We start from the raw sequence: 12,972 nt of genomic DNA on the forward strand, positions 1-12,972 counted from the left end.
GGTGTCCTGGTGTTGTCAGGTTGCATATCATGCAGACAAGACGAGTCGCACTTTCTGCAAAGAGAGTGCTGTCACTACGCAAAGGTTATGTGGCTGGTGGTTTATTTGTCACCTTCCTGTGAAGCATCAGAGATGGCCGTGGTTGGAGATATGATGCTGGGTGGGCCGGGGCACTGAACGTTCTCTCTCTTGGGTGCTTGCCTGGCTGGTTCTTGCTCAGGTGCTCGGTGATTCTAACTGATCACTGTATGTGGGGTTGGGAAGGAATTTCCCCCCAGATCAGATTGGCATTTGCGTGGGGGACGCTTGCTTTTTTCTGCTGCATGGATAATCTCTGTGTCACTTGCCAGGATTATCTGGGTATATCTCACTTAATCATTTTCCTGCCATTACAGGAGCCTCGGGCATTGGTGTGGCTCAGTCCCTTCTGTTTTCTCTATGTGGCATAGAATAGCCTCGTCTGCTGTGGGCTGTCATACTTTGGTCTGATTTTGGTTTTTGGGTTTAGTGTGCAGGTGGTGGGGGTGGCCTGGTATCTACAGATGGTCAGGCTAGATGATTTAGTAGACCCTTCTGTCTTTAAACTCTGTGACTAGAAAAATAATTAAAATGGCAGGATTTCAAAATCATCCCATATGGAAGAACATGAAGTTTAAAAAGATAAACCTTGCTCAGAGAAGTGTCCCCCCACCCCCACAATAAGGTAAAAAAAATTAAGAGGGAAAGCGTTTAGTAAAATACAACACAAGCAGTGAAATTTTGGGTATAAAGCATAAAAAAAATAGAAGATGCTTCTCTCTAAAAACATTATTGATGTTAAGGAAGCAAAAATGTCAAGAGTTATCAATATCTGAATCTTAAGCCATCCCCTGAGAAAATTCTTACGTGGCTGATGTAGCTAACATTTTGGCATCATAATCAAAAAAGACTGCAGGCGGTCTGTTTTGCATGGCTTGTCTGCTGCTCTGCATAGCAGGGGTTATGTATTTAAACCGTTGGCTAGCTTTTTGTATAATTAGATTTTTAAAAATTGGTTGAATGTTATGTTGAATACACATGAATTGCTACATGGAATCCTCCCTTTTGAGTGCTGTTGCTTTGGTGTGGTTTCCAATTTGTTTTATTCGCAGGTTATCTACTTCATTTTAACTTAAAGGAGGGTGTGGAACATTCCACACTGAGACCTAATGAGCTGTTTATAAGCTTTTGAAATGTTTAAAATATTTATTACCAAACTTCAATTTGTGGAAAAAATCGGTTCAGATGTGGTGTCCAAATCCCTAAACTCAGTTTCGTGGACTACTGTATCTTGTAAATACAGTGAGTTACCACTTTCTTTGTCCAGATCTTCCTGTATATTCACTGTTTCCATTATGCCACGAGAAGTAGGTTATTAATAATATTCCAGAAGCAAAAACTTTTGTTGAAAAGAATTAAGGATGGTTGTGTTGGCATTCCCCTCCACCCAACCTCCCCCCCCCCCACACCAATACAACTCCTGAAAAGCAAGAAAATACCAATTTATGGAACACCTTTTAACTGTACCCCAGTGACTATGCAGTGCATTTTCCCTGACTGACAGACTCAGCATCCTTCCAAGGAACTTCATTTTTGCTTCCAGCAAGATAAGGAAATGTGCTTGTCACAGTCCACTGGTACAGTACTCTGGAACTACTCTGAATGAAATTCAGACAGGACCGACCCTCTTGTAGTGTGACTACCCCCGAGGGCATACTCTCTCTTTACGGCAAGCCTCCTTGGCTGTTTCCCTGAGCTCCCCGCAATGAGTCCACCTGAACAGGACACCTGGGGAAGCCTTACATGCCCCCCAACAAGGGCTATAAACCCTCAACTTCGCAGTCAGCAGTGACTGTCAGCCAGCCTTGTAAAACAGAAGGGTTTATTACACTGGTCTACAATTTTTGAGAAGTCGTCTGCTTCAGAGATAAAATGTGCTATTTATTATGTATTTTGATGTGCTGAATTCAAATATGACAATTAAAACAACTGATTGGCTACTGTTTCTAAGGTATTTAAGTTTTTACATTTTATGTCTATGTATATTGTGTAGATAGTAGAGTTTTAATCATAAATTGTAAACCTAGGTCTTTTCATGTGTTTATGGTTGCTTTACATGATAATATTTCACCTGTCCTGTTTATGTAACACTTTAAAAATCAGCAAAAGGGTTATATAAATAAAATTTATTATGAAACAAAAGGCAACAAACTATTATGTACATAGTTTAGTCCTATTCAGTGTCTACTCGGCGCTTCTTGGCTTGTATTCTTTATTCTCTTGTATTCATTAAATGGAGCATCTCTTGTCACTGTCCAGCAATAGTCTGCAAGCATTGATGGGCTCCATTTGCCCTGATAGCATTTCTCCATTGTGGCAATGTCCTGGTGAAATCGCTCGCCGTGCTTGTCGCTCACTGCTCCGCAATTCGGTGCAAAAAAATCTAGATGAGGGTGCAAAAAATGTATCTTTAGTGACATGTTGCAACCAAGGCTTTTGTATGCCTTGAGGAGGTTTTCCACCAACAACCGGTAGTTGTCTGCCTTGTTGTTTCCGAGAAAATTTATTGCCACTAACTGGAAGGCTTTCCGTGCCGTCTTTTCCTTGCCACGCAGTGCATGGTCAAATGCATCATCTCGAAGAAGTTCACGAATCTGAGGACCAACAAAGACACCTTCCTTTAGCTTAGCTTCACTTAACCTTGGAAATTTTCCATGGAGGTACTTGAAAGCTGCTTGTGTTTTGTCAATGGCCTTGACAAAGTTCTTCATCAGACCCAGCTTGATGTGTAAGGGTGGTAACAAAATCTTCCTTGATTCAACAAGTGGTGGATGCTGAACACTTTTCATTCCAGGCTCCAATGACTGTCGGAGTGGCCAATCTTTCTTGATGTAGTGGGAATCTCTTGCATGACTATCCCATTCGCAGAGAAAACAGCAGTACTTTGTGTATCCAGTCTGCAGACCAAGCAAGAGAACAACAACCTTCAAATCATCACAAAGCTGCCACTGATGTTGGTCATAGTTTATGCACCTCAAAAGTTGTTTCATGTTGTCATCGGTTTCCTTTATATGGACTGCATGACCAACTGGAATTGATGGCAAAACATTGCCATTATGCAGTAAAACAGCTTTAAGACTTGTCTTCGATGAATCAATGAGCAGTCTCCACTCATCTGGATCGTGAAGGATGTTGAGGGCTGCCATCACACCATGGATGTTGTTGCAGGCTACAAGATCACCTTCCATGAAGAAGAATGGGACAAGATCCTTTTGACGGTCACGGAACATGGAAACCCTAACATCACCTGCCAGGAGATTCCACTGCTGTAGTCTGGAGCTCAACAGCTCTGCCTTACTCTTGGGTAGTTCCAAATCCCTGACAAGGTCATTCAGTTCACCTTGTGTTATGAGGTGTGGTTCAGAGGAGGAGGATGGGAGAAAATGTGGGTCCTGTAACATTGATGGTTCAGGACCAGAAGTTTCATCCTCTTCCTCTTCCTCGTCTGACTCAAGTGAGAATGATTCTGGTGCATCAGGAACCGGCAGTCCTTCTCCGTGGGGTACTTGGCGTATAGCTGATGGAATGTTTGGATAATGCACAGTCCACTTTTTCTTCTTTGACACACCTTTCCCAACTGGAGGCACCATGCAGAAGTAACAATTGCTGGTATGATCTGTTGGCTCTCTCCAAATCATTGGCACTACAAAAGGCATAGATTTCCTTTTCCTGTTCAACCACTGGTGAAGATTTGTTGCACAAGTGTTGCAGCATATGTGTGGGGCCCACCTCTTGTCCTGATCTCCAATTTTGCAGCCAAAATAAAAGTGATAGGCTTTCTTAACCATAGTGGTTATACTGCGCTTTTGTGATGCAAAAGTCACTTCGCCACAAACATAGCAGAAGTTATCTGCACTGTTCACACAAGTACGAGGCATCTCTGCTCACTTTGGCTAAACAGAAATGTGTCCCTTTGCAAAATCAAACACTGACAAATAAGAGAGCACGACACTGTATGATTTCCGGGACGATGGGTAAAATCCTCCCCATAAAAAGACAAAATGTAGGGGAATGTAGTAAGGGGAGGCCCTGAAATATAAACCTTGGTATCAGAGGCCCGGTATGAGGCCTAAGGCCTGAACTAAAGTAATGGTCAAGACTTTGCTTTCCCTTTGTTGCTGTCCTTCAGTTTCACACACCAACTTCAACACCATCCCGGTAGGATGCTGCTGGCTAGTTGTCTTCCATCTGTTAGGATTATCTGTTGTCAGATGCTACCGGTGTGATGCTCTGCTTTCTCCTATGTTGATATCACTCGGCTGCGTGCATGTGTTCCCGCTGTGTGCTGCCCCAGCTCTGTGCAGATAGCTGACACAGCAGACCCGAAGAGAACCCCCAATAACCACAGTCTAGTAAGATGCAAAGTCACGTCGACTAGGTTTATTGCGACCTTGGATACAATTGCAGTTCCCTGTAGGTTTCTTAGCCTAATTCAGGGCATACTACGAGAAAGTGCCTCTTGGCAATGGACCCGGCTCAGTCAGTGGCGGGACTTTCCACTGACCCCTCAGCCGGGACCACCGGGATACATTCTTATACACAGGTACAAACAAACAAGTTACACATCACTCCTGACGTATTGAGGTGCAACTCCTCTACGTAGCAAGGTGCCGCCTCTCACCTTGTACAGATTGGTTCGATCAAAACAACTCTATCCATCATTTTACCCTTTTGCCCTTGTCATTGGGATGGGTCAGCTTGTTCCATGTTATCTGTGGAATGTTCCAGTATAGTGTGTTTTGGTACCATGTTTATACTTTAACTTTGCTAGGTGAATATATATTTATGCAACATCAGCCCTTTTCTTGCCAGCTTCTGTGAACCGAGCCGGCCTCTGGCTCACAGCTTAACTTTGCTTTATGTTAGCAAAGTCTTGACCATTACTTTAGTTCAGGCCTTAGGCCTCATACCGGGCCCCTGATACCAAGGTTTATATCTCAGGGCCTCCTCTTACTACAGGGGCTGCTGACGTATTGCTGTGGCTCTTTGGCAATGTACATCGGTAAGTTCTGGCTCCTTCTCAGGCTCAGGTTGGCCACCCCTGCTTTAGTATAAAAGTTCTCTTATATTCTTGTGGTACTGCCATAATTTTTTCCCCTGAGGCACATTAGTGTTAAGTGTTAGAAAACTGAGAACGCCCTTGTTTTTCCTCTGTATTAACCAACACACTCATGGTCTTGTGTCAGCTCTGATCTTTCCAGTAGAGGAAGGAAACTCCATTTAGAGCAGTGGTTCCCAAACTTCAACAGCCCGCGAACCCCTTTCACTAAATTGTGACATCTCGTGAACCCCCTCCTAAAAATGAATATTTCCAGGGGTTTAAGTTTAAATTTCCTCAGTGTGATGGATTCACTTGCTTTGCTCTGCATAGCTCTTGGAAGTCTGGAACCACTGGAGAAAGATAAAGTCTCAGGTCTGGGTCGGCATCAAGTCTGTTTCTGTATTTGGTTTTCAGATGTGCATACGAGGAAAATGCTTTCTTGCATAAGTATGTTGTTGAAAACGGTAACAAAACTGCAGCAGCTTTTTCTGCCAGAAAGGGGTACTTGTTTCTTAAACTCAGCCAAAAGTTGATCAATGACAGATTTCTGAAACTCCTTTTCAGTTCGTAATCACAGGAGATCTCAATCAATTTCTCTTTTTCCTTGGTGTTTAATATCTGTGTTGAGAAAGTGGTATCATCAAAAGGGTTGCGAATTCAGTCATTACCACCTGACATAGCTGGAAAGTATTCCCTGAAAGTTGTGCAAAGTCCTTTTAGGTGTGCAATTATATAGGTTTTAGTGCATTGATCCAACTGAAGTTTATGTTCTGCGAGGAAGTCATGAAAATTACTGAAACACTCAGTTTGATTGTTTTCCAAACAACTTTCCCAGAACTGCAACTTCTTTATCAGGGATTCAACTCGCTCTTGCACATTGAAAACTGTTATATTGAGCCCTTGAAGAGATAAATTTAGGTCATTAATTCTTGAGGAAAATATCTGCTAAATAAGCTAGGCTCTGGAGCCAGACATTATTTTCCATACAGCTGGCAAGGTGGAAAGGGTGGCTGTTGAAAAAAAACTAGGATTTCCGTTCTAACCTCAAACAAGCGCACAAGGATTTTACCCCTTGAGAGCCATCTAACTTCAGTATGGGTCAACACACAGTCGTGTATACTACCCATTTCTTCACAAAGTACGTGAAATATTCTGGAATTTGTTGGCCATGATTTTATGAAATTCACCATTTTCACTGCATTGTCCAGCACTTCCTTCAGTCCCTGTGGCATGCGTTTTGTTGCAAGGGCTTGTCTATGGATGCTGCAATGAGTCCAAGAGACTTTTGATGCAACCTTTTTTGTTCGAGCTACAAATCCAGTATACTTCCCCGTCATTGATGTGGCCCCATCAGTGCAAATGCCTAGGCAACAAGACCAATCTATTTCCTTTTCTTGAAAATATTCATTAGTCAGGTTGAAGATATCTTCTCCAGTTGTACGTTCTTCCAATGGTCGGCAAAACAACAAGTCTTCTTCAACCATACCTTCATTCACATAACGTACAAACAGTAACAAAATAGCTAGATTAGCTACATCAGTTGATTCATCCAACTGTATAGCATAATATGGACTATTTTTCACTCTATGTACAATTGTGGTCTCTACATTATTTGACATGTCATTAATTCTTCGTGACAACGTATTATTGGACAAAGGTACCATGTCAATCCTTTTTGCAGCCTTTTCTCCGATCATGCAATGAACTACGTCTTTTATACATGGACCAATCAAGCTCTCTGCTATGGTATGGGCTTCTGATGCTTTTGCTATTCGGTAGCTCATGCGATATGACGCTTCAAGTGCATTTTCATTATCAGTACTTGCTTTGGATATAAAACTGGTAATGTCACTTTTCTTCTCAGCTAATTTTCGCTTGAAAAAATCAACAGGCTTGTCGAGTTGTGCAGGATGCCTAGTTTCTAAATGGCGCCAAAGTAGAGAAGGTTTGAGGCTGCTGTTTGCATCACCACAAATCACACACAGTGGTTTTGGACATTCTTGATCACCAATGCATGTAAAGCCATATTTTATATAATCATCGTCATATTTTCTTTTCTTTGTAAGTGACTTTCCAGGACCATCATGATCATTAGACGTAGATTTTCCACAGTGTGGACTTGAGGAAACACTAGCTGATTCCAGCGTCTTTACACTTTCCTTTTTCAGCCACTTATCCATTGAACTTGTGTACGAAGTTCTAATAAAAATAACCGAGAGACTGCTAACAACCAACAAACTAGAAACTGAGAAGATTCACTCACTGAAGCAAATCAGCCCTCCAGAGAGAAGGACAATTACTGAGACACCTTAACACTCCTACACTGGCTACAACGTGCTTCTGGCTGGTTTGGCTCGCAAACAGCTTTTCTTCTGCCCAGGAAGGTGCCCTGGGAAGGACAGATTAGCTTGGACCACCCCCCACGTTCAGCGTGGCCCCCTGCTGACTGCCCTCGATGCAAACTTCCCCTGCCTGACAAGGACAAGGATCCGAGCTGCCACCTGCACCCCGCATGGAGTGCTGGGGTTCGGGGCTGCTGGCTCCCCCGCTGACAGGGGAGGGCTGGGGCTGCCGGCTCAAACTGCCCGCTCTCCCCAAGGCTCGGGCTGCTGGCTCCACCGCTGACGGGGTGGGCTCGGGCTGCCGGCTCAAACTGCCCGCTCTCCCCGAGGCTCGGGCTGCCGGCTCCCTAGCTGACAGGGGAGGGGCTCGGGCTGCCGGCTCAAACTGCCCGCTCTCCCCGAGGCTCGGGCTGCTGGCTCTCTGGCTGACAGGGGAGGGGCTCGGGCTGCCAGCTCAAACTGCCCGCTCTCCCCGAGGCTCGGGCTGCTGGCTCTCTGGCTGACAGGGGAGGGGCTCGGGCTGCCAGCTCAAACTGCCCGGCCCTGCTCTCCCTGGGGCTCGGGCTGTCTGCCCTGCAACTGGGTCCCAGCAGAGTCCTCTGGCCGCCATTAATGAAATTTTTCTTGCAAACCCCCTGAAACGTTCTGCGAACCCCCAGGGGTTCGCAAACCCCACTTTGGGAACCACTGATTTAGAGCCTATTTATGCTACTTCTTAATTAGTGGGAGGAATCATCAATGTGAATTTCTTCCCCCAGCAGCTGAGTGTTGCTATATGACTAATCCTTTCCTATTGGCAGGTATGGTTTGTGTAGATCTTTTATTTCTGTAACCTCTGAATAACATTTTTTCCCCACCAAAAAGAACAAATTCAAGCTTTAGAAGCACAGATTATTGTCCATGTCAGCTGTGGAAAAGAACACTCGCTGGCTGTTTGCAACAGAGGAAAGGTCTTCTCCTGGGGAGCTGGGTCTGAAGGCCAGCTGGGCACTGGAGAATTTAAGGAACAAAGTTTAATCCCGAAGTAAGTAGCCATTTAAGCATAATGTTTCAGACTCACAGCATGGTCCCCATTTGTGCACCTCATGAAACCACTACAAAATCTGGCCCAGTTTGACATGGGTCACTGGAACTGGAAGGTCTGATAGATAAAAGTTGAGATTTGGGGGAAGTTTGCAGGGCATTGAATCTCACATGTAGCTGTCTCAAAACAGGTGTAAGAGTATTAAGATGCTGTGCGTGGTTTCTCTTGCATAGCAATGTTCTTTACTTACCCAAACACAGCATTTCATCCACAAGTTAACTTTGTCTTTGTATGATTTCTTTTATCATAAATGAGGGATTAGACAGTGGTTCAACATCACCTGGATTGTTTGCAGCTTGTTTAGAAGAGATTTTTCTGCTAACTATATTGGGGGTGATGTAGGCTTCAGCATGCATGGAGAGAAAACTGCTTGAGGATTTCAGATTTTTTTTTCCAAGTGCACTTACAGGGCTTATTTATAAATCTCAGTACATGCACTCATCTGTGAATATGGGGCTAAATTCAGCTCTGGCATAAGTGTTCCAGTGGAAGTCCGTGCCAGAGCAGGATTTGCCCCCTGCAATTTTGGGGCAGTGGTGCAGCCAGAAGTGTATTTATTTCACATAATCCTGTTAGTTGTTCTTGTAAATGACATTTGTTTTGCATCCCCCACCGCGAATGTCCCATCAATGCAAGTTACGTTGCTTTGCCAAATATGCCTTTTTCTAACCATTTTGCACCTGACATATTTGTGACATGACTACTGAATGGTATACAGAAATGTAAACCACAAACAGTACAAACACAAACCCTTCATTATTTTTATAGCAAGTATATTTCTGTCTCTCTTTCCTGTATAAGGAGAATTGTCGTTTACCTCTCCTTCCCTTATCCCTCCTCCTCCTCCCTCAAAGTTAGATGCATCTAAGACCAGGTCAGCTACTTCAGCTCCCTTTAACCCTGAGTAAAGTTTAGGCTGTACAAGAAGCATGGGAACAGGTCTCAACTCTCTTGCAGGGTGCACCGAAAATTCAGGCTCAAGCTCTAGAGTCTAGAGCTTACAGTTTGTTGTTATTTAGAAGCCAGTGCACGTCATGTAACACAAAGCTATTCTTGGACCTTCACTGAGCTGCTGTAATGTTCAGAGTTAGATTTAGGCTTGGATTATGCCCCCTTTTGCCTCAGGTGGCAGAGAAGTCAGCCCGCCAGAACCTCCCCTTCACCAGCATAGGTGGGTGGGGGGAGGGGGTAGCAGCCAAACAGAGAAGCTCGAAAAGTGGGTGGTGCTGACCAGGAAGGGGATGTGGCAATGATGGCTCAGGGATGATCCTATGGGGGCATGACCAATTTAAAGCTGCACTTCCCTAGGAGAATCCTTGTGGGGGGATGGTGCCTGCCCTTTCCCCTACGTTAATTCTTTCCTTCCCCTACTTTGCTTCCCAGCAGGAGATCACTAGACCTCTCCTCACCAGCAGGGATGCAAACAACTCCTCAGCACATCAAGTTCTAAAAAGCCAGTGAATGTTGTAAAATAGTTGCTAACATCTGTACACCACTGTAAAAGAATCATCTTGACCAGACCATGACTCTTTGGTCATGTGAGGAATGGTTTAGCTGGCATATGAAATTCCAAGGCCTTGCTGAACTCAGGAACAAAATGCTCCCATCCTGTATCAGATGAAACTCTAGCACGTCTTTGCCCATTCGTAATGTTGTTTCTCAGTCTTGTAAGACAATATTTTTAGTTAGTTAGTTATTCCCCACCCCACCCTCCCATGCATGCCCTTTCTATCTGCTTGTTGTGCATGGGGGTGGGAAAATTGTAAGCAGTTTTTATTAAAACTCACATTTGAAAATGATTGAATGAAAAATATTGGGCCCATTCTTAACAGCACTCTACACACAGACTTAAATGGGAATTTAGCACATGGACTAGACCCAGGCTGGATGACTTTATGGCATATCAAACATGGCTTCTCAAGGAAGTCTGTAGAAGAGATAGGGTTTTCCAAAACGTTTGGAACAATCTAAAACTCCAGTGAACTTTGTTTTACATGCATAGGCAATACCAACAGAGTTTATTCAGAGAGCACTATTTAGAAAAGAAGCTTTTATAATTAAGAAATATAGCATGCTTTTTAGACCCTTAAAATTCAGACATAAGAATGGCCATACTGGGTCAGATCAAAGGTCCATCTAGCCCAGTATCCTATCTTCCAACAGTGGCCAATGCCACTGAGGGAATGAACAGAACAGATAATCATCAAGTGGTCCATAATCCAATCCATAATGGATTTTCATTACCAAAAAATCTGACCTATAAACAATCTTCATGCTAGATTTCTAGTTTTTGTTCCAACTGCTAAGACACCAAAGTTCTTTAAAAAAAAAAAAAAAAAAAAAAAACCACATTACAACATTTTCTCCATTATTAAAATTTATGTTTGCTTTCTGTTTCCCACCCTGCCTTTGTAGTAGAACAAACAGCAGAACAATATTTGCCTGAGCTTTCTAAAGACGTTCATCATTAGGAACCAGACCCAGAAAGTTTCACCCTCTCCAGGTGAAAATTTGACAAAGTTCTAGGCAAAAGTCCTTTTTAGCATGGACATGTTTGGGGAACCTTAACTTGAGCTGTAGCTATGCTCTCCAGCTATAATGTTTATTTATGGGTATTTTTGCTGTCAAAAAAAGTTACATTGTAGTGGATGCGTAAGAATTTATTCTGAATAGTGTCAAAATACAGTGCACGTTCACCTCTGTGTGAATAATAGACAACTGAAGCACAGGACATATTAAGTCAGAGTCCAAATGACACATTTATGTGCGTATATCCTAAGTAGTGGAGAAACAACCTATTGCAGAAAACTCTGACTGGCTAATGACCAGGCAAAGGTAAAACCGAAACTGTGCAGAGTCAGTGTTATAAAATATATTATATTTTAATATTTTATAATATTAATAATGTAGGTATTACATCATCTGTTTTCTGAAACATAATTGAGTTTTTCATATGATCTAGAAACCAGGTTAACTTGGCTGTCCTGTTATCTGCTACAGGAAAATAGATGGTCTCTCTGCTCTCAGAATAATACAAGTCACCTGTGGGCACTTTCACTCAGTTGCACTGGCACAAGGTAATACACGTTTCATTTTTAAATTATGTCCCAAGTGCAGTGCAAGCAATTCTGTTCTTTGGTGCAGTTAATTTATATGCAAGTCAGATGTTAAGTTATCCATTACTCCTTTAACAGAAATTATTATTATTAATCATGCTTGTTGATGGTAGTGCTCATGGACCAACCTAGAATGGAGCCCCATTGTGTCAGGTACGATGCAAACACAGAGTAGTACGCAGTCCTTGCCCTGAAGAATTTACTGTCTAATAGACGAGACAGAGAAAAGGGAGGGCAAAGAGATGCAATATGCAAACAAAGCAATCAGTGTGATGTGGGAAATGTCAATTTATCTTTTTCTGTTTTTCCTACAGCCCAAATAGTGTCCAGTACCTCATTTCTGAAAAAGCCAGGTGGGGCCAAGTTACCCATTGGTTAGTTATGCTCACAGAGGGGCTGCTAATAACGTTTTTTTGTCAAAGCGTTAGCTATTGTGTCAGGTGTTGTCTGTGATGGGAAGGCAACCCTTCTCAAAACTGCTATTTAGATAGGAAAATGTCAAAAATCTTCCCCACATTCTTTTTGGGAATTGTTCATTTGATAGGCAAGATCCATCTTCAATAATAGAGATGAACGTGTCCCTTCTTCCTTCTCCTAGTGAGGAACCACAATTCCTGCTATATGAATTCTTACATCTTACATGATGGTTGGATGGGTGGAGAAGAAGCTTCCTCTGCTGTTGCCTGTTCTGTGGCTAACCAGAAGGCACTCGGTTCCAGGGCTGTCAATCTGGCACTTGTCATGAGCACTACATTAAATATATGCATTTGGCATAAGATGTCATGTTAAGAGGGTGGTATTTTATTTTGTCATACAGGTTCACTGGCATTTTACTAGTAGAAGGGGACACTGAGAAAAGTATTCTCCATTCATTATTTTTTATTATTAAATGAAAAACGTAACACAGTTTCTGTGAGCATACAGGACTACCTGACTCCTCAGCTTTGGATGGATTAGGAAACTACAGATTCTAATTTCAGTTTGTTACAAACACAAGCTGTGTAAAATTATTCTGTCAGCACAGTGTCACACAGCTCCAGGTATTTGCCAAATCACAAGCATGAGGAATAATGGGTATGTGCCAAATTTAGTTGTCTTGACGCCCCGCAGTCATTGGAGTAGTGTGTGGGTTAGTGAGCATAGAATTCACCCTTACGTGGCTTGACTGAGTGCTAAATCTGCCCTCCTCTGTGGCATCAAGTTCACATCAAGGGCATAATTTTTCACAGCTGTCAGTCAGCTAGTTAGTTAACATGTCGCTTGAAGGTGTGTCTTCTTTTACTTTGTTTCTCTTTTTCTTTTAAAAAAAAT

General features: G+C 42.9%; 1 protein-coding gene across 1 annotated transcript in view; it reads left to right on the forward strand.

Moving 5' to 3' along the window:
* The window catches only part of LOC128837725 (probable E3 ubiquitin-protein ligase HERC6), a 42,566-nt gene that overhangs the window by 2,574 nt on the left and 27,020 nt on the right, over positions 1-12,972 (forward strand). Inside the window, exons 2-3 of the mRNA XM_054029126.1 lie at positions 8,326-8,485; positions 11,546-11,622. Coding sequence (XP_053885101.1) covers positions 8,326-8,485; positions 11,546-11,622 — 237 coding nt within the window. The remainder of the gene's footprint in view (positions 1-8,325; positions 8,486-11,545; positions 11,623-12,972) is intronic.

Source organism: Malaclemys terrapin, chromosome 5, assembly GCF_027887155.1.
Source record: "Malaclemys terrapin pileata isolate rMalTer1 chromosome 5, rMalTer1.hap1, whole genome shotgun sequence".
Taxonomy (NCBI): domain Eukaryota; kingdom Metazoa; phylum Chordata; order Testudines; family Emydidae; genus Malaclemys; species Malaclemys terrapin.